At 36.4% G+C, this 21,337-nt stretch overlaps 4 protein-coding genes across 4 annotated transcripts; 3 read left to right on the plus strand and 1 right to left on the minus strand.

Annotated features, from left to right (window-relative positions):
- Positions 1–231: 231 nt before the first annotated feature.
- On the plus strand, positions 232–2,408 carry LOC108205401 (phenylcoumaran benzylic ether reductase Pyrc5). Its single transcript, XM_017375344.2, has 5 exons — positions 232–525; positions 747–881; positions 1,390–1,627; positions 1,725–1,928; positions 2,055–2,408. The coding sequence occupies exons 1-5, from the start codon at positions 349–351 to the stop codon at positions 2,219–2,221; spliced, it is 921 nt and encodes a 306-aa protein (XP_017230833.1). The 5' UTR covers positions 232–348; the 3' UTR covers positions 2,222–2,408.
- Positions 2,409–3,898: 1,490 nt separating this feature from the next.
- LOC108197505 (uncharacterized protein At4g15970-like) lies at positions 3,899–6,826 on the plus strand. The gene is made up of 4 exons (XM_017365153.2): positions 3,899–4,353; positions 4,906–5,266; positions 5,847–6,331; positions 6,442–6,826. Exons 1-4 carry the CDS (start codon positions 4,058–4,060, stop codon positions 6,494–6,496), a joined length of 1,197 nt encoding a protein of 398 aa, XP_017220642.1. The 5' UTR covers positions 3,899–4,057; the 3' UTR covers positions 6,497–6,826.
- Positions 6,827–6,951: 125 nt separating this feature from the next.
- LOC108199833 (putative polyol transporter 2) lies at positions 6,952–10,526 on the plus strand. The gene is made up of 3 exons (XM_017367829.2): positions 6,952–8,444; positions 8,542–8,904; positions 9,081–10,526. Exons 1-3 carry the CDS (start codon positions 8,279–8,281, stop codon positions 10,130–10,132), a joined length of 1,581 nt encoding a protein of 526 aa, XP_017223318.2. The 5' UTR covers positions 6,952–8,278; the 3' UTR covers positions 10,133–10,526.
- A 272-nt stretch (positions 10,527–10,798) lies between these two features.
- On the minus strand, positions 10,799–17,187 carry LOC108204428 (uncharacterized). Its single transcript, XM_017373854.2, has 11 exons — positions 16,586–17,187; positions 15,795–15,842; positions 15,552–15,707; positions 15,384–15,430; positions 14,384–14,540; positions 14,229–14,290; positions 13,775–13,979; positions 13,037–13,126; positions 12,798–12,940; positions 12,567–12,693; positions 10,799–12,001 (listed from the first exon to the last, which is right to left on the minus strand). The coding sequence occupies exons 1-11, from the start codon at positions 17,057–17,059 to the stop codon at positions 11,027–11,029; spliced, it is 2,484 nt and encodes an 827-aa protein (XP_017229343.1). The 5' UTR covers positions 17,060–17,187; the 3' UTR covers positions 10,799–11,026.
- Between the last annotated feature and the right edge of the window lie 4,150 nt (positions 17,188–21,337).

Below are 21,337 nucleotides of genomic sequence, written 5' to 3' on the forward strand. Positions count from 1 at the left end.
TTTGGTAACTAACATTTTTCTTAAATTTTTATTAGGGGAAATTATTCAAGTAAACGGTTTGTTTAAAAAAAAAAAAAAGTCAAGTAAACAGTAATTGAATTCAATCTGGCCGCCCTACGCGACCGTTACGTAACAATGAACTTGTTTAAAAATCTGGTCCATATTCATTTTCAAAGCAATAATGCTTTGCCATTTTTATAAGGCAAGGGCAGGACTGTAAATTCCCATCATCACACCAACTTTTCCATCATAAATAAAGCATAGGAACCTCGATTGGTTTTCATAACAAACTCCTTCAGTTGTCACTTCAACTTCACGCGTACTTATAATATATCTGGTCGGAAAAAAATGGCAACCAAGATTCTGATCGTCGGAGGCACGGGATACATCGGAAAGTTCATCGTCGAGGCTAGCGCAAAGGCTGGACATCCCACGTTTGTGCTCGTGAGGGAAGCTACTCTAACTAGCCCTGATAAATCGCAACTCATCGATAGCTTCAAGTCTTTGGGCGTTACTTTTGTCCATGTACGTACACATATTTGTTAACCTTTCTTTTTTTTTTCTTTTCTTTTTTTTTTTTGATTTTGTCGTCCATATGTTTGTTGATCCGATGTTTTTTGTTACATGATATGATTATTAAAATTTTAAGTATTCAGAGGTATATTTTTGAAAGAGTTTTTGTTGAGGACCGAAGAAGACGGGTATCCACTAGACTTTTGCGGTTTAACAAAATATTTTGTGATCAGGGAGATCTGTATGATCATGGGAGTTTGGTGAAGGCGATAAAGCAGGTGGATGTGGTGATTTCAACACTAGGTCACGGCCAGTTGGCTGATCAAGATAAGCTTCTTGCTGCTATAGTAGAAGCCGGTAACGTTAAGGTACGATTTTTATTATTTTTAATTATTGTTAAGTGATGATAATTGGGAAATATCAAGGATTAAGGTTTGATTACCATATTAGATGACCAGTTGTTAGTAGAAAGTTGGTACTAAATACATACAATACTTTGATCAGATCTATGAATTAGAAGTGTCATAGTGTCTGTTTCACGATGACTTCCGGCTTTTTCACGATGAGTAGTGTCTGTTTCACGATGACTTCCGGCTTTTTCTGATAAAAAATCTTAGGCGGTAAGCACTTTTTTAAAGTTACCCAACGGCCTATAGTATTAACAATATTCAGTCATTTGTATGGCATATAGTGGCAACTCTTGTTATTCCAGATATATTTGAATTCGAAGGATGCCAATTGTGTACTAGTATATATATTTCATCATTATATTGTTTTAGTGCTCCCATTCAGTAATTGTACATCAGTTTCTTTAATTGAGATCAGAAAATGTGTGGTTTAGTTATGTCGTCATTGTTTTGTTGTTAATTTGTTCAGAGATTCTTTCCATCTGAGTTCGGGCAAGATGTGGATAGAGTGAATGCTGTTGAACCAGCAAAGTCAGCATTTGCTGCCAAGGCACAATTCCGCAGAACTGTTGAGGCTGCAGGAGTTCCATTTACTTATGTTGCTTGCAACTTTTTTGCTGGCTACTTTCTTCCAACTCTGGCCCAGGCTGGAGCCGCAGCTCCTCCAAGAGATAAAGCAGTCATATTAGGCGACGGGATTCCAAAAGGTATTGAATGCAAATATCCTTGCTTCATGCTTACACTATAAAAGCTTCATTAGAAAGTTGCATAAAGCTTAACACCAGTTTTGGTCTGAATACACAGTGGCATTTAACAAGGAAGAAGACATTGCAACCTACACTATAAAAGCTGTGGATGACCCGAGGACCTTGAACAAAATTCTCTATGTAAGGCCTCCTCACAACACACTTTCTTTCAATGAGCTTCTGTCTGTGTGGGAGAAAAAGATAGGCAAAACTCTTGAGAAGATTTATGTTCCAGAAGAGCAAGTCCTGAAGAGCATTCAAGGTGAGGAAACATGTTTTTTTATAAAAAATTTTGCTTCACATGATTATAATAATTGATCATTATCTTACTGATCCTGGAAAAGTTGTTTACTAAGTATTTTTGTCCTTTATTTTAAACTCTTTGCAGAATCCCCTGTTCCGATCAATGTGCTGCTATCTATCAGTCATTCTGCATTTGTGAAGGGAGATCAGACCAGCTTTGAGATTGAACCTTCATTCGGTGTGGAGGCTTCAGCACTTTATCCTGATGTCAAATACACAACTGTGGACGAGTATCTCAACCAATTTGTCTAAACAAAGTCTCTTCGGCCACTACATTAAGCATAATACTATGTTTTCACTGAACTTGTAGTTTTTCTACCAGGGACTATGTCGAATGTTTGGTTGGGTTGTGTTTGTTTCTTGTGACAATGTTTAACATTGCAGAGCTTTAGCGTATGCCCTTTTGTTGAATAAAATTATGATTATGGGATTTTCTTTCCGCCAATGCTTGTTACTATTTATTTTGGTTTCTTATAAAGTTCTGTCATGTATCATGAAGTCCACCATTATAGTTGAAGAATGTTCTTGACTTTTTATGATAAAAAACACTGGATAAACAAACAAAATGTGGTGTGGTTGGTGAAATGTATTTTTTTCTGCTGCAGTGGGGCTGCATATTCTGTAACCTACTGGAAGAATGAGATGTCTTTTGTCAGCACATAAAAAAAATAGCACAAATACTTGATCTTCTTATATGATTTGAAAAAAAAAAAAAAGACACTTTGATGTTTAACTCGAGATAAGCTGTTTTAATATCAAGCCGAAAAGTGTTTGTAATCGACCAAAGACAATGACTCAATTTTACAAGCATAAAACCAGCAAAACTGACTTGAAAATCCCCTAGAAGTATTCTGCAAGGTGTAGTAGGAACACGAACCTTAAAACTGCGTAACGTTATAGCTAGTTGGAAATGAAACTATCTGCTGTAATAGCTTGTGCATAAAAGAAACTCTAAAGGCCTGCCTAAAATTGAAGAGATAATGTGAAGATATCACCAAAGGAGATCGGGTCTCAATCCGTGCGTATCGCGGGAAGTTCCCACACACCGGGTCTTATCCCAGCAGTAATTTGATACAAGTTCAAAATGTATTTCTATGTGCAACTGCCTCGCCAACTCAGACTACAAGGCCTGTATTTCAAGTATCAGGGAACTTGCACTCAGAACCATGGTAAAAATGTGTCTCACTTCCTGATTTTTGCATTATAGAAATCACAACAAATCAATAACGAATACGGTGATAACAAATTTTGGGAAGAGTTATTGAAATTCGTGGTTGGTTGTCTGGCCAACCTCGGATCACTGTATTTGTCGAACCTCTGCATTTTGCTAAAAAATCGATTAAACATCATTTATTATCATATTAAACTGATATTTTCTATTTATAACAATCAAAATATTAATAATATACTTTAAATTATAGCCAACCAATATAGCTAATACCACCGAAGCAAAATTTTCTTACGGGTTCAGCAAATTTTACATAATGTCTTGCAGGTCCAATTTAGCAAACGATTATAGCCAACACCGTTGGACATGCTCTAATAGTGTAATTGTGTAATTTTGAATTTTGACCAAGATTGTCTAAGAATTAATATTTGCCAATAAAAAAATTATGAAATTAGTGATTGTTGATGATAGTGCATAATTTTGAATTTTGACAATATTGTCTAAGAATTGCTATCTGCTAATAATAGAACTATTTCTTGCAAAGTTAGGACTAAAAATGATTTTAATTAATGTGTCAAATCCTTTTTCACAAAATTCACCGTACCCAATTTAACTGCCTCTTTTACAACACTATTCAAACACAAGGCATGCATGAAACCCAAATATGTAGTAAGTTTTTGTTGGTATAAAAACGATATTTATCATATATTTTTATACATAATAAAAGTGTATTAACCATACACTGCACGTGTCACATAAGAAAGCAGTGTAGATTTACTTGTGGCCATGATGGAGTGAGCTTCCCTAATTTCAGTTACCTCAGTGTCTCTGCCTAAACAAAACTGTCTCTGCTCCTCTTTCTTTCCCTGTGATCCATAGAACAAACCTCGTACATTTTTACATACATTCATGGCTTGTCGATGAAACTAAATCTCCGAGGCCATAGGCGCCTAGGTGTGTGCAGATCACACTATTATTTCTTACTTGCCAGGAACATAAGAGTAATAATGATGTCATCACAGGACAGCTCCATTTTGTCCACCGGTCTCTTGAGGCGTGTCCTGATAGGGGCAGTGTTCTTTTTCGGTGTCTCGGCATCCTGTTATGTTTTGTTTCGAGCTGCAGACTCTGTCGGTTTTCGCTTTCCTGATGCGCTTGATCCTACTTCTCGGTTTAGTTATGGTTTTGCAGACAACAATATGACCAATCCTCATCGGTGATCACTCTCTCTTTGATTCATTCTGTAATGTGTCTCATTCTTGTTAGATTGTTTGCCTCTATGTAATTTTGGCCTTTTTTATGATGATGATGATGGTTTAGGTAAATGTCTTGGAGATTGAATTATTTATGTGATTCGGTTGGAGAAAGAGCAGAAAGTGTGTGTGTGTGTGTGTGTGTGTGTGTGAGCTCTCAAGGCTCAAGGGCTGAGATTTGCGTAGGAAAAATTAGTAGGAAAATGTTGATTTAATAGTCTAATGAATTGAAATGAAAATTATGAGCATTTTTGCAAGTGACAGCATAATTTTGAAATTTTTATTCGATTCTTGGTTAATTTTATTAAATCCAACCAAACAGAGTGATTGTGACCAACAGATGGAAGAAAAAAAATGCACGCGGGATGAGGTTTTGAACTTGTTTTCAACTTTTTTTAGGTTGGGGTCCTTCAGAATCCTGGTTCAGCCATTGTCTTTTTTTAGTTCCTTTAGGTTTAAGAAGTATCCAATAATAATTGCTTTGGTTACTCATTTTGGTATATATTGTAGGACAGTGCGATAAATAGGCTTGCAAGAGTGTTGAAGGCTGCTGCTTCGCCAAACAAAACGGTCATAATAACGACATTAAATGAAGCATGGGCAGCACCAAACTCTGTTCTTGATCTTTTCCTTCATAGCTTTAAAAGTGGAGATGGGACTCGTAAGCTCTTGAATCATTTGGTGATTATTGCCCTAGATCAGAAGGCTTTTTTTCGTTGCTTGGATTTACACTCCCACTGTTTTGCACTTGGTACTGAAGGGATGGATTTATCTAAAGAGGCCTATTTCATGACTCCTGATTACTTGAAGATGATGTGGAAAAGGATTGATTTCCTGCGCTATGTTCTAGAGCTCGGCTACAACTTTATTTTTACGGTATTTTCTCTAAATATCTGTAAGCTGCAACTAGGAACCCATTTCATATATAAATAATTAACTGCAACCTGTAACATGTTTAAAAATTTAAGAGAGTGATGCAATCTGCTGAATTTGATCCTTATGTCTACTGACATCAAAAAAAAATTACTATAACTATTATTGGTGATCAACATTCTTATCCCCTCACAAATTGTGTTAAATGAGCTATTTACGAAGGCTGATATTTTCATGACTAATTTCCCTTGCATAACCGTACTCACAAACACTTGCATGTATGTAACTTTCCAGAAGTTTTCAGTATGAATTTCCCTTGCCCATCTTTCCGGTCACAGGACCAGGTTATGACATTTCTTTCATGTATGCTTGGTTTTGTATCCTTTCAAGTATGTGTAACTCGCCTTGGTGATTTGATAGTGCCTAAATTTCGTTTTAGATATCATTCAACATATTTAAAATCTGATCTAAATTACAGCGCCCAGCTATGAGAAATCCACCAATGGACTAGGCTACGTATATGAAATTTAAATTGCTCTTCCCACTTGTATTCAGAGCCCAATATTTGGTTTTCCTACTTCAGGATGCTGATATCATGTGGTTTAGAGATCCATTTCCACATTTATATATGGACGCTGATTTCCAGATTGCTTGTGATCATTATTCTGGCGACTCAGTTGACGTTGATAGAAATAAACCCAATGGTGGGTTTAGTTTTGTCAGGTCTAACACCCGCACCATAGAGTTTTACAAGTACTGGTACTCCGCCCAAGAAACATATCCAGGATTGCATGATCAGGATGTCCTAAATCGTATCAAGTATGATTCTTTCATCACTGATATTGGACTGAAGATACGGTTCCTAAACACCAATTACTTTGGGGGATTTTGTGAGCCTAGTAAAGATTTAAACCAAGTTTGCACAATGCATGCCAACTGTTGTTTTGGGTTGGAAAGCAAACTTCATGATCTGCGAATCTTGCTCCAGGACTGGAGGCGGTTCATGTCCTTGCCTCCTATGTTGAAAAGATCGTCTATATTATCTTGGCGGGTTCCTCAAAATTGCAGGTAGCTTTTCACTCTCTCCCAGCAAGTGTAAATGGTTATTATCAACTAATCTCATTACACTATACATATATGTTATTCTAACAATAGTTTGTTTTTTCATGGCCTTCCAGTTTAGTCTCCCTTCGCCACTTAAACACGTCAAAAAAGGACCCAGATGAAGGATAGAAAGATTGGCAGAATATGTAGTTCAAAATTAGGCTTCTTTACATATTACAACTAATATATTTATAATTATATGCGTACAGCGCTGTCGCTTTGCTACTACATATGTCAATACTCTGCTGATGTTTCTCCATAAGAAAATGGAGATATTCTGCCCCCACTTTGTAGAGATTAATTATAGATCGTCTTTTTTTTCGTTTTTGGCCAAGTTATAGGCTGTTCTGTTACTAATTACAATATGTCATCTTCATAGAGAGGCATGTAGGAACATGCTTGCAGAAAATGTTGATCGATAATAATGAACGTGTGTGTACAAATTATGTGATTCTATGTTACAAAGTGTCATCTTCATACAGAGGCATTATTGTATGTGTGCGCCCAGATATCACATGTATAGTCGGAGTTGGGAACTCTAAGTTGCCGTTTTACTGTACTGGTTAGCAAATAGTTCTTTATAAGCTGGAAGAGCTAGGGTAAAGCTCAGGCCAAGCCCGGTTCCAGAGCATGCCAGTAATCAACAGATTAACGATACTGATAAAAAGTCTGGAAAACCTCATTTGTTTCTCTACATCCACAAGTACTGCCTCATGTGATGTAGACAATGCACAACTGGGTTGCACTCCAGTTGGTGGTGGGAGCTAGATCTAGGTTTGGAGGGGAGATCATGCTGACTGATCATAGAATTTTGTCGGGGACTCTAGGGCAGCATGATCGAGTGCAGTAGGGCACTGTGGAGAGATGTGGTATCATTATAGGCAACCTTTCAATCTGTAAAACTGATACATAACTACACAAGCACACAAGAGTGCATGTCAAAAGTCATAGCCAATACTTCTCATATATATGCAACATCATTGTTAAAAACTCTGGTGAAGATTTCTCCCAGAGACTGCAACATTATAATCTATGTCTTGATAATCAGCAGTGTCATGATCCCTGTTCCTGTCCTGTAGAACCGTGACCATCCTGTTCTGATCAAGACATCAATATATCTTTGTGACTAAAAGGTTAGCTTGCAGCTTCCTTCAGATTATGTCTTCCAAGGCAAAAATCTCCAAACAAGTTACCCCTAGACAAGAATTACAAACATTGTGACTGTAACCAAATTCCAAATCCTTACTGTCTCGTATACGTATTCATCAGAGTCTGCAGTAATGAGGAGGTTCAGAGCTCATTATGAAGGCCCGAACCATTTTTAACATGAAATGGAAACAAGCTTGAACCAGGCAGCGCCTCTTAAAACACCTTATCAAGGTGATCGAGACGTCACAATGAGCTTAAGGGATCCAAGAAGCAGTGTTAGATTGTATACAAGTTTCAGAGGTGGTATGTTTATGTTATAACTCTCCGTTGCCTCATTCTGTCCAGACATTTTACGTTTTCAACTTCGAAATATTAGCTTTGAACAACAAGCTATGCAACTAAATCATTTCTTCTACTGAAAGATGCTGGCTAATAATTTTGTTTACCTAAATGAATTTGCAAATAATTAGGCATTCGCTTAATTTAGACCATATACTTGGAAATTAATATTGTGGTTTTTATTGCTTTATATCCCTCCTACCTTTGTGCTTCAACAGATATAATTTTATTTTTGGATGGTAAAAGTATCTTGTCAATTCAGCGGCTCAGAAAAGATGAGTTTTCGAAACGTAACAACTGTATATCTGATAGATTGCATATCTCCAAAAATAATGGGGGCATAAACCTCTGATTTACACCCTTGTTATAGATTTTAAGAACCAGAAAACAGGTTTTTTTACAAGTTTTTTCTGAGGTTCATGCATGCCTACACCCAATTATCAACCTCTGGACGACTCTGGCTCAGCTGCTGATTATTTTTCGAGGATGGCTGGAGACGATCACGACGTTTCTGGTGGCCGCAAGAAAAACAAGTATGCCTTTGCTTGTGCCATTTTAGCTTCAATGACTTCTGTCTTGCTTGGCTATGGTATGTTCTTGTCTCTTAGCTCGTTCCTAATTTATATATACTCATTTTGTTTATTACGTGTAAAATGTTTTTGTTTGATTCGGTTCTATGTTGAAAGATACTGGAGTCATGAGTGGAGCCGCTATGTACATCAAGAGGGATCTGCATTTCACCGATGTCCAGATCGAGGTTATTGTCGGAATCATCAACATTTATTCTCTGCTTGGCTCTGCAGCTGCTGGAAAAACATCTGATCTGATTGGCAGGCGTTACACTATGGTATTAGCGGGAATTATATTTTTTTTAGGTGCTATACTTATGGGATTGGCTACGAACTTTGTGTTTCTTATGGTTGGGCGGTTTGTCGCGGGAATTGGAGTAGGTTATGCCATGATGATTGCTCCGGTGTACACCACCGAGGTTGCTCCAGCCTCATACCGTGGTTTTCTCACGTCGTTCCCTGAAGTTTTTATAAACAGCGGTATGTCAGTAGTCCTATTGTCAGATGTATCTTTTTGCGATGCGCTTCATTGATTATGTATTTTTGTTTTGGTGGTAGAGGGCTGCACCTCCGCCATGGAGGGGAGGGGTAACCGCGAAGGGTAAGCCAGTGTGTAATGATTTTGTAAATGATACGTGATATCGTGTTATCAACAGGTGTGTTGCTTGGGTACGTTTCCAATTATGCATTCGCCAAACTACCGCTTTGGTTAGGTTGGCGAATGATGCTTGGAATTGGAGCCATTCCTTCGGTTGCCTTGGCTATCGGTGTTCTGTACATGCCCGAGTCACCACGTTGGCTCGTCCTGAGAGGCCGACTTGGTGACGCTAGATGTGTACTTGAAAAAACTTCAGACAGCAAAGAAGAAGGGCGTGAGAGATTACTTGATATCCAAGTGGCTGCAGGCATTCCTGAAGATTGTACCGATGACATTGTCCCTGTATCGGACAAAAATTCGGGCCAAGGGGCGTGGAAAGAGCTGCTGATTAGTCCTACACCAGCTGTTCGCCACGCTTCAATCACTGGAATCGGCATTCATTTTTTCCAACAAGCGAGTGGCATAGACGCTGTTGTTTTATATAGTCCGCGAATCTTTGAACAAGCTGGAATAAAAGGTTCTGATCAGCAACTACTTTGCACTGTTGCCGTGGGATTCTGCAAAACCATATTCATTCTGATTTCGACGTTTTTGCTAGACAAGATTGGACGACGCCCTCTGATGCTCACAAGTATGGGAGGAATGGTTATTTTTCTGTTAATGTTAGCCGTGTCCTTAACCGTCATCAACAACACAGATCATACTGTGGAATGGGCTGTGGCGTTGGCAGTCATCGGGGTGTTAGGTTTTGTATCGATATTTTCTAGTGGAATGGGACCGATAGCCTGGGTGTACAGCTCGGAGGTGTTCCCAATGAGGCTCAGGGCCCTGGGCTGTAGCATCGGAGTGGCTGTTAATCGCGGTGTAAGTGGCGTGATTGGAATGACATTTATTTCTATTTACAAGGCCATGACGATTGGTGGTACATTTTTTATGTTCGCTGGAATTGCAGCTATAGGGTGGTTGTTTATGTTTACATTGTTTCCGGAAACACATGGGAGAAAACTGGAGGAGATTGAACAACTGTTCGGGACTTATTTTCATTGGAGATCAACGTTGAGGGAGTTGAAGCAAAAGGAAGCCCGGGCCCTGGAGGCTCAGGATGCTTGACACTGAGTTCCGGAGTTGATATTGTGAAAGAAACAGAAAAGGGAAGGCGAGAAGAGGAATTATAAGCTGATTCTAACTGACTTATCTTCCCAAGCTTTTCGAAAGAAAGAAAAGGAGAGAAACCGGATAGGAAGAGGTCAATTCTTTTTCTTTCAAACGTGATCCCGGAATGTTAGATTTTCCTTCCTTTTCTTCCCAATTCATATATAAAGGGGACTCGGGAGTAGACGAGAGAAGATGACTTTGGCTTCTCTATCTTCCTCCCGAATTCTTTATGAAGCTTTTCTTTTCTTTCTTTCAAATCTCATTTCGTAGGCATTTGTATATAAAGAGCAAGTTGAGGGGGAAAAACCTTTGTACATAGTTATTAAGCATACCATTTGCGCATAGTCACGGAGAAGTGATATAGTTTAGCTAAATGCGAGTCATTTGATGTTTATGACAATTTTTTTATTGCAAGAGTTACTAGTAGAAGAAAGGAGTTTGCTAAGTTGTTTAACAAGCGAAACAAATGCATTAGCTGACATGCTGCCTGACAAAAAAAACATTTCATGCTGCCACATTGTATCCAATTTTGGACCTCTATGAATATCACTACTCTCAACTCCCAAGTTCGTGTATAATCTAGAGTTTTACAAAAAGAATAATCAAAAGGGAAAAATAAAATAAAAAAAACTGACATTCTTTTAATGGAAACAAAAAGGCAAAGGATATCAAATGTTGAATAGCTTTCTATGTAGTTCATAATACCGGATATTGTTACATTCAAGTAAATGTAAGTAAGACAAGCCTCGGACTGCAATCAATAACCAAAAATTTGTAAACCCAATACATGAATTCATGGAGCACTCCATGGGAGATCTTTCGATCCATTGCCCCAACAATGCACCAGCTTTACCTCCTTTTGTTCCCAGCTTTACCTCCTTTGGCTGAAAATTCTTTTCCAGGCTTTTTACCTTTATTATCCTTGGAGTTCTTTCCCTTTCCTTTCCCTTTCTTACTTGCTGCTTTGACAGCTCTCGCATCCTTTTTCATTCTTCTATCAACAAGTAATTTCCCCTTGCCAGCCTTGACTTGTACCCCTTTCTTTGCTACCACTAATTCCCTTTTGGGCCTCTTCGGCGCTGCCTTCTTGTAAAGTTGGTCTATCATCTTTGTCTTGGAACGTTCATTAATATCTGGCAGATCAGATATAGAGTTTGCCTTCTTGCGCACCTTCTCAAGAGTACGCATGGCCACCCGCTTCTTCCTAGCTTTAGCTTGAGCAACTTTCTTAGCAGGCCTAGCATCAATTTCTTTAAATTGTGCTCTCATAGCAGCAACTTCTTCTTTAGTTACAGGCTTTATTGGCTGTGAGTGCTTTTTTTCTTCATCCACAAACCACTTAGGCAGCCCGTCATCATGAAACATGTACTTGTTATATGCATCATCAAGCATAGTTTCTCTTGTTTTTTTCCTCAGCATCTTCTTTGCCATGGCCAATATCTCGGCCTTCGTCTCCACATCCTCCTCTGATTCATCTGAGGATGAGTCATCACTCGAATCTGTTTCTGGGGCTGGGACTATCTCAAAATCATCTTTGGTTTTTGAAGCTTGAGTTTGTTGCGTAGTTTTCTTGGTCCCTTTTTCAGGAGATGGGGGTTTCTTTACAGGTCTAACCACTTCCAATTCATCTTCACTATCATCCTTGTCCATATCTTCATGTTCATCCTCATCAGCAAAAACATCCTGGCTAAACCACTTGGCAGCAATCTCCTCTTGAGTGGCCTCATCTCCATCAAGGGGAACCACAAGCGGATTTGCTTCTTGAGCAGGCCGTTCATTGTCAGAATCTTGATCAGAATGGACCACATTATCATCATCCCCGTCCTGCAAAAAAGGAAAAGGAAAACTAATTCATTCAAATTTCACGCCTAAGGCGATGCTTTTAATCATTTTTTGCTAGTAGCTACCATGGCCAAAACAAAATGGCAATATAAATATTTGTACAGGTAAATTGATATGACACATAATTCCTGAACTTATATATTATATTCATACTGATACACAAGCTAAGGAATAATAAGTGTAGAGTACCGGATGATACTACATTTGATCAAAAACTAGATGCAATAACATCACTATTTCTGTCAAGATGGATACGATCCAAGTGTTTCATTTATTTATATTGCATGATGGCAGTTTTCAGGGGTAATATCTTTAAAGAAAAAAGAAATAGTATAATTCAAGACTCCGTATACTCTGGGGAAAATATATAGAGCCAGGATAGTACTGGGTGCAGAAAATTATACTCATATACTAAAGGTATCAAAAACTTTATTATTTTTAAAAAAATTGTGAACTGCAGAAAACCATCAAGAAAACAAAAATTTATGTTCTAGAGAATTTAAAGTATAAATACAAGTATCAGCGAGATATAAAAAAAAGCTCGTACCTCCAAAGATTCACCATCCTTGGCATAGTTTTGTCTTAGACGCTTCCTCTGTTTAGTACTTCCTTCTTTTCTAGCCACAAATCGCTCATAAGCTTGATCAAGAAAGTCTTCCAATTGCTCATCATATCTGAAGGTGAATTTGATCAATTAGTTTAATACATGGCAAACTAATTTCAGTTCAATTCAATTAATTAATATACTCCATCAAACATTATCAAATATTGAATTAACCTTTTACGCTCTTCATCAGAGTCCAGATCACTTTGAGAATCATCTTGACCTGCTGCACCTGTATCTTCATCATCACTATCCACTACTTTATTAATTTCTTCCTCATTTTCAGTATCTTCTACTGCTACTAGATCTCTTTTACCCTGAGTATTGATGATAATACAGAAGTTGTTTAGCTCTAATAATGCAATACACAGGTGAACAACACTTGTTATAATTTTAATTAAAATGTTTCTGACCTTGATGGACGATAAAGAGAATAAATCATGATCAGTATAACCATCCTCCATTACATCTACTTGCATGCCAGTTGCCTTCCTTGCTTTGTCCTAAAACCGGCATGATAAACATTAAACATATGCAGAAGCACAAAGAGATGCATCTGAACGAGTATACAATCATTACAGAAAAAAGAACATCTAACATTGAACATAATGTTCACAAGAACTGCAGCAGAAGCATCTTGGAAAGTATACAAGAAACTCAAGAAAAGGGAGAAGCAGCTAAAGGTGCATTACCAGGAAAAAATTAAGAACTGAACAAGTCAAAAAAGTGACATTCAAACTAAGGAAACCTGCCTACATAAAGAACAGAGCGAACCAAGAACAGTTCAATAAACATTATGAACAACTAGCTACATAACATGTTAACATGTCAAGAGCAGATCACAAAACACAAAGTCACGTGATATGGGATTTAGCTACTGCGTGAATCCATCGTTGAGGGATGACAAGACTTAAGAGTGTAACTGCCGATAGACATGAGTCTTAACTTCAGTACTATATTATATGAAAATAGAAGAATAAAGGAGAAAGATTAGTAGATAGTAGAGCATAAGAGCTCAGCTTATAATGGAAGTGAAGATATGAAAAGAAGATAGAGAGAAGAACAAGGTACTATTTACTAAATTATGCAGACAACAGAAAGGGAGAACAAAAAAAGCCAAGGAGATGGAGACATGAACAATCCTATCTAACCTTAGCACGTCTTTTTGAAAGTACTTTCTTTGCTCGTTTCTTTTTTCGGTCCATTGCATATGTCATTTCCTCCATTTCATTAAGAACCTTCTGGTCTTCGTCTTCAGCTTCATCTTCATCAGTTTTAGACTCACTATCAACCTTTGTGGTTGCAGCAACCGCAGCCTTTGACGGGGATAATGCCTTTCTAATATTCATTCGCCATCTAAAAGGACCAAAAAACAGAGACTAAATTCGCAAATACTATTACAGAGCTTATCCGAGGAAACAAACTACAAAGGGGGTAAAAAGTCAAATTTAGAGGAAACAGGCCTCTGGTTGCTTAAAGCATGCTGGACACACTGATTTACCACAAAAATAACTATACAAACAGTGGGGGGTGGGGGGTTGTTTTCGTAAAAGATACATCATAAATAGTGGCTTATTAATGACGACAGAAGAGAGAGTTCCTTACTTTAGAAGATATTTGAAGTCTTGTTTCCCTAAAACACGCAAATCATCACATAAAGATTTAACCTGCCAAAGATTCATCAGTACAAGTTCTTTAGTAGGTCAAGAAAAAGTTTTATTCTCAACTAACAAGAAAAAAGAATTAAAAAAATGGGATACCTCTTCAGTTGTTAAAGCGTGTTCCTTTATAGGAGAACACTCAGACCCATCAAAACTAATGGATGTCACTGAACCAAGTATATCAAGGGGAGCATCAGACCAAACAAAATCTGAAGCTGAGCAGACCTTCCTTAGAATTGTAGCCCCATCTTCATACCTACAACAGTAGAAAAGAAAAAAGAAAGTAATCAAATTAATGTATAGCGTAAAGCGTAAATCACATTTAAATTTTTTCTAAAAAACAGAACTTTGTTAAGCAACATCCACCACTTCTCAAATCAGAATTCCTAAAATTTAAAGATTGTGAAAGCAAAAGCATGTAATAGACACACTGCTTCTAGTCCATGTCCAAGTCTCAAGGGTGATCAGGATAAATTAGAAACAGATTTCTTCTTAGTGCCTGTTCAAGGTTGCTAAGATAAGTGACATTGAGGTCAATATAATACAGTGTTGACACTCAACACTCGGACATGAGTGTGGACTTATATTAAGCTAAAAACATGTAAAATTTTCAAAATATTGCCCAGTCCGACACTCAGATATGTAACCATGTTGGGCACTTTTAGCAGAGTCCTGTTAACATATATTACTGAATAATGCAAAGTGTAAACCACAGTCACATTTTTTCTTGAAAGCAAAAACTTGAAGACTTTAAGTCTTTACAAATCATAATTCCAATTACTGAAAGATCATCAATGGAAAAGGCAATAATAAACAAATTGCTAGTAATGCATGTTCAAATATCAAGATTGAACAGGATAGATAAGAAACAGATTTCTCCCTAGTGCCTGTTTGAGGGTGCTCAGATAAGTGACAATGTGGTCAAAATAGTACAGTGTTGCTACATAGGTAGAATAACAATCGACTTAAATCAGCCGTTCAAATTGTAACTGCTGATTTAAAAAGAAACAAGCTCACTATTCAGGATAAATGATATTTTTCCCTGATATAGCACAATGATTTGTTGTCTCATAATAAGGAGTAAGAAAGAGGTGCCTACCCATCACGGTGTCGTTTTGCCTTTGTTGTTCTAAGTACGTCAATAACCTGCAGAGGTATAGTTGAAACTGAGTCGCACAACTAAAATATACTATAATTCTCAACATAAATTCATAGATTACAAAAAAAGTAACAAAATGAAAAAAGACCCAAACTTAATATGAATTACCTTTGCAGGTTCTTTACCTCCCTGGAATAAGTGCTTAAAATCCAGTAGGCGAGGATCAATTTTGGCGGGGGCCTTATACTTAAAGGCTACGACATATATTTCTGCGGATGCTGAACGACTAGCGGACGGTTTGTCCACTTCAACCTTCTCAAACAACTGCTCAACAAATTACAATGTCAGATATAACATCCGGATGTTTCGCCCATCAGCATATTATGGAAAGAAGAAATATATGAACATCACCTGTCTAAGACAGTAAAGGACTGCGGTATAGTCCTGAGACCTGAAGACCTACAATACAACATAAAATATATGTACCTTTAAACCCCAATATCATTATTATACAAAAGTAAATGATTGAAATATCAACTCCCATGTAGAACGAGAACATAACACTCATATTCAAGAGATAAAAAAATATAGGGAAGTGTCCACTTCTTTACATAATTTCATCATCCAGGGTTAGCATAAATTTGCTTTATTATCCAGAAGCTTCAATTAGAAGTTCTAATTGAAGCTTCTGGATAATAAAGCAAATTTATGCTAACCCTGGATGATGAATAGAACAACCACATAGAATATCATCAGCACACCAATTAAGTTACATATAGTATCATGTTTACAAGAATGAAAGCCGTGTATTAATGTCAAATCAAATTCATTAAAAATTAAAAAATTCCAAATTTCCATAAACACACAAATCAGAATATTACATTTTAGCATACACTTTATACCAAACAAAAGACATCAACAGTATAAACCCAAGTACAACAGCACAAATACACAAACTTCATACCACTTGTCATGTACAACATTGTCATATACACATACATCAAACGCAAAAAAGATACATACATATATCAAGCAAAGACATTTACTTATATGTTAACAACATCTCCCACCATTTAGCATAACCACAAATAGCATACTTGAATCAAAGACATAAATCGCATACTTTCTGCAAAGACACAAACTTTAAACCTCCACTCATCCACAAAATAATTAACCATTGAGACGGAGAAAGCGGAAAATACTTTGGTAATAAAAGTCCCTTTGGGAGCCAAGAACTCGGTAGCCAGCTTAACGGAATCGATAACAAGCGCATTCTGGCTAGTAGCTTCTTTAGCCCAAGCACCACCAACATTAGGCGAGCCATCATGTAAAACCAAGTCAAAAGCCCTAGACCCATTCTCACTCAAAAGCCTCTTAATACTAGCCCTACATTTGGACTGCGTAATATCTTCTTGAATCCCAATGGCCCCGCGAATGGGTCGGATCGGGTCAAGGTCGACGCCGATGACGAGACTGCCGACGGGGACACGCTCGACGGCGACTTGCATCCATCCACCGGGGGCGGCGCAGAGATCGAGGACGGAGCGAGAAGAGCGGAGGAAGGTGAATTTGGCGTCAAGCTGAACGAGCTTCCAGGCGGCACGGGAACGGTAGCCGTGTTCTTTGGCGAGGTGGTAGTATTTGTCTAACCTGTGCTTTCCTTTCACTTTCCCCATTTTTTTAGGGTTTTGAGAGAGAAGCTGCGGAGGAGTGAGAGGAAGAGGGGGGTTTATTAGGGTTTTAGAGGATAATAATGGCTGCCAATTTTTGTAGTGTTATTTTCTTACTATTTGGCAACAAACCCGATTTTCGACCGTCGTGGTCCCGGGTCATTTAACGGTATCGTCAAATTTACCCTCGCTCTGTTTGAACATATATTAATATTTTATTTATTAAAAAGAAATTTTTTAGAATAATTACTCTTCAGATCAGAACAGGTAAAAATACATGCAAATAACATATTTGAAAAAAGAGAGTAGAATTTACACTATATATTACACTAAAAAACAAAACTTACTTCAATAAAAACAGATGATTTTCCATTTTTTAAAAATAATTGTTTTGGTAAGAAATAAATAAATAGGATATGAAAGGGATAAATTTGTTGTTCTGAAAGATAATGGAATAATGGGAATGATGGAAAACACCTGGATTACTTGCAAACTTACTAATATCAAATTTGATGTCACGCTATGTGTTTGGTGTAATTTTTAAACTATTATAGTGTTGGTTGGAGTCGTTTTTAACTATAAATTACACTATAATCTATCTATCTATCTATCTATCTATGTATATAATAGTTTCTGTTGTCTTTTGCCCTTCAACTTGCACTTAATTACAGTACTGCCACCGCTCATAAGTGGATGTAAGCAGCATGTAGCAATACGTTAAAGAGTAAACACGTTTATGCCAAGTCAAGTGTGAACACTGCCACAACCCATGTTTGTTGTCTCTGATTTTGAATTAAATTAGTAAACTTTAATCTGTATTTTATAACATAGGGATATCCCGCTAAACTAATAATTGTTTTGGTTTTTATATCCTTGATTGGGAAATAAAAGCTAAATGTTGTGTATTGTTATAAGGTGGTCATCGGAATAATTGTAAAGAAGAAACGACAAATGAATTCAATATCACCCATTCATGGGACATGTAAGACTTTAAATGCCTCTATCTCAAGTCCGACAACACTACTTGCAGTTATTGATACTTACATTGTAAGAGGTAGTGACAATTACAGTAACAGTTACATTTCTCGTTCCGTTTGTGGTGAAAGTGAAAGTAAGGGGTCCAATATAAGTACCAGCACGAATGGTAGCATTATAATAGAAAGTTCCAATGATCTGGATATAACTCAAAAATACAGACATTTATGGGTTCAATGTGAAAATTGTTATGGATTAAATTATAAGAAAATATCTATCTTTATGATCTCCTACTCCATTCATGTTTTGTTTGCAATTATTCTTTGTGTCTCATAGCAGTTAAAATTTATTAACTCATATCCATTAGTATTAATGTGAAGTTATATTTCAATTAAATCATTCATTCCACATTGTTTACAACATTAGATGAATGTGATGTCACTCCTCGCTGCACTTTATCATGTATTACAAATGTTGGACAATCTTCCAGCATAGACAATTCAACTTTGTCTAACATTGATGGACGTAGGAGTAGGTACATCATAGTATGGAGAGTTATTGTATTTCAGTCATATACACAGTTTGTAACTGTTTCATCATAATTTAATTAAAGTCGTCCATAACATGTTTATCAGGAAAGAAAATCACAGTCACTCCTTTGTCTAATGTTTTGCACTTTGGAGACTTATGACACACTTAAAGGAAAAACTCAAAGAGATTATCTAGATTATTAGGAACTGAAGCTAGAACTAATTTGTTTGAAGATGCCTTCATTTCTCATCATATGAAAAAGAACACAACACAAGAGGTTATTTTAGCGTCAATATTTTATATGATTTACAAGTTTATTTAATTACTATAACCTATATTCTATGTCAATATTTTAGAGAACTAACTTATGAAGATGATTTCTTGGATGACTCTAATTGTATGTTCATTCTATATATTTCACCCTAATTATATCTTTAATTTTATGCAGTTATGTATGTCGTGAGTTCCAGAAGTGTGGTATACCTCATGTGGACATGTTGATCTGGCTGGAGAATGCATCTAAGAAGTATTTAAAACAAAATTTCTATAAGTTAGTTTCCGCATAGATTCCTGATGAGTTGTTAGATCGGATAGGTTACGCTGTTGTTAAAGCATTCAAGATCCATGGTCCATGTGGTCTTCAAAATCCAAAATCAACTTACATGAAGGATTTTGAATGCATACATCATTTTCCCAAGAAGTAAGATTATACATCACACATAAGATATCAGTATAATTTTACTTCCTTGGATATTAGTATAATTCTACTTCTTTGTTTATTAGCTAAAATAAAATCATGATTAGGTTCTGTGTTTGTGACGGTATTTGATAAGAGTGGCTTCCCTTTGTATATGCAAGACTGATAACACTGTACAAGAATGCAAAGCTATTTTGGATAATCAATGGGTTGTACCTTACAACCGGGATTTGTTAGTAAAATATCAAGGTCACGTCTGATAGTGTGAGTGCCCTAAAGACAACACTATATTATATTTTTCTGTTTAAAGACATATGATTATTAATAATATTGCTCTATTAATTATTCCTTTTATAATTTATTATATCTTTATTTACTGCGATATAAATGTTAGATTAATAAATGTCCTTGGGATATAATATGAGTTCTATATCTTTAAGTACGTGACTTAAAAATGAGATTATAAGAATAGTATTGGATATTCTTAAATATCCATAGTCGAGTAGTATTATTATGGGACCATGATAATACACTAAGACTAGTGTGTTTTGTTGACCGATGATCACATCTCATTGATCATAAGTATAGTGATACTAAAGTCAAAAACACAAGCATGTGTATAAAATATATATATGGTGCTGGATAGACCCAATGTGAGATTCTTCATGTTTGTTGTGTCATAAGTAATCTCACAATGATAATGATGTAATGATCCTTAGACTTGAAATTATTATATTTCTATACGATAATATACTTTGATTACATTAAAAGTTGCCTTTGACCGGGTAACGATAAAAGTGTACTTCGGGTACATTATGAATTGTATGAGAAATATGAATTATCTAGAAAGGTTTAACCCTCCTATTTTTAGGAGAGATATTATTGGCCTCTTGTGTGAGTTAAACTATGAAATGCGTGGCCACGCTCAAATGTTGATTTGAAATATTAGTCTACTCATTGATCAAGGAAATCCGGATCAAACTATGATTAGGATGACAAATTACATGCTTCTAGTTTAATCTATAATATGAGGTTAAAGGGATTATATAACATTGAACATTATTCACGAAAGGTTTAATCGATCACCGATTTAATTATTATTACTTGGGTAGCAATGACGTATTACTAGATGTCGTTGATTGTTTATAATTTTAATATTAAAATTATTGCCAATGTAATAATAACCTAAAGGGTCGCACAAAGAAAGCTTCGAGGAATATTTAATGTAAATTTTGATTTAATTGTTAATTAAGTTAGACTTAATTAAAAAGGATAAATAAATTTTGAATTTATATTTGATAATTAAGTGGGACTTAATTATAATAGGAATATAATTTCAGAATTCATTAAAAGCTCTAATTAGATTAGAGTTAGGACTGTTTAGGCTTCTCCTATATAAATTTCATAATGGCTAGCTAAAGGAAAAACGATTTTATTTGATAAAAATTCTAAACCCTAGTAGCCATATGTGTTTGTGAGAGAGAGAAGAAGAACATTCCGTTTTGGTGCTGGTACTCTGCCTCCTTCTTCAAGCTTTCGTGTGGATACTTTTGGAACGTAAATCGTCCGTTGGCGGGAAACGTGGTGGTTGATTAAAGTTAGGACCTCTATTAGACATCCAAATCGTAAAGCTTCTCAAGGTAAACATCCGAACTACGAATTAAATATTGTTTTTCGCATGGATCCTGCGGTGGGTTTCGAAAATTCTGAATTTTTCGCGTTTAAATTATTGTTTCCACTGTGTTTTATGCCTCGAAACCCAACAATGGTATCAGAGCGAGGTTTTAATTCGTTTGTGTGTTTTACCAGTTTTCGATATATAAGCATGTATGTGATCTACGGTGTTGTGATGTTGATATATGTTTATATATATGTATGTATGATTTTGAATATATGATATTCATTAGAGTTGTATGATCATATGATGATCTCTATATATACTGATATATACATGATTTGTGTTTTTCTTATTATGAGAATCGTATTAGATACAGATTCTGAATCGGATGCTGCAGATATTCTGAAATCTGGGTCTGGTGTCCGATTTTTGCAAACGAATACGCCATCATCGACTCGTCTGT

The sequence above is a fragment of the Daucus carota genome, chromosome 1, assembly GCF_001625215.2.
Source record: "Daucus carota subsp. sativus chromosome 1, DH1 v3.0, whole genome shotgun sequence".
Taxonomy (NCBI): domain Eukaryota; kingdom Viridiplantae; phylum Streptophyta; class Magnoliopsida; order Apiales; family Apiaceae; genus Daucus; species Daucus carota.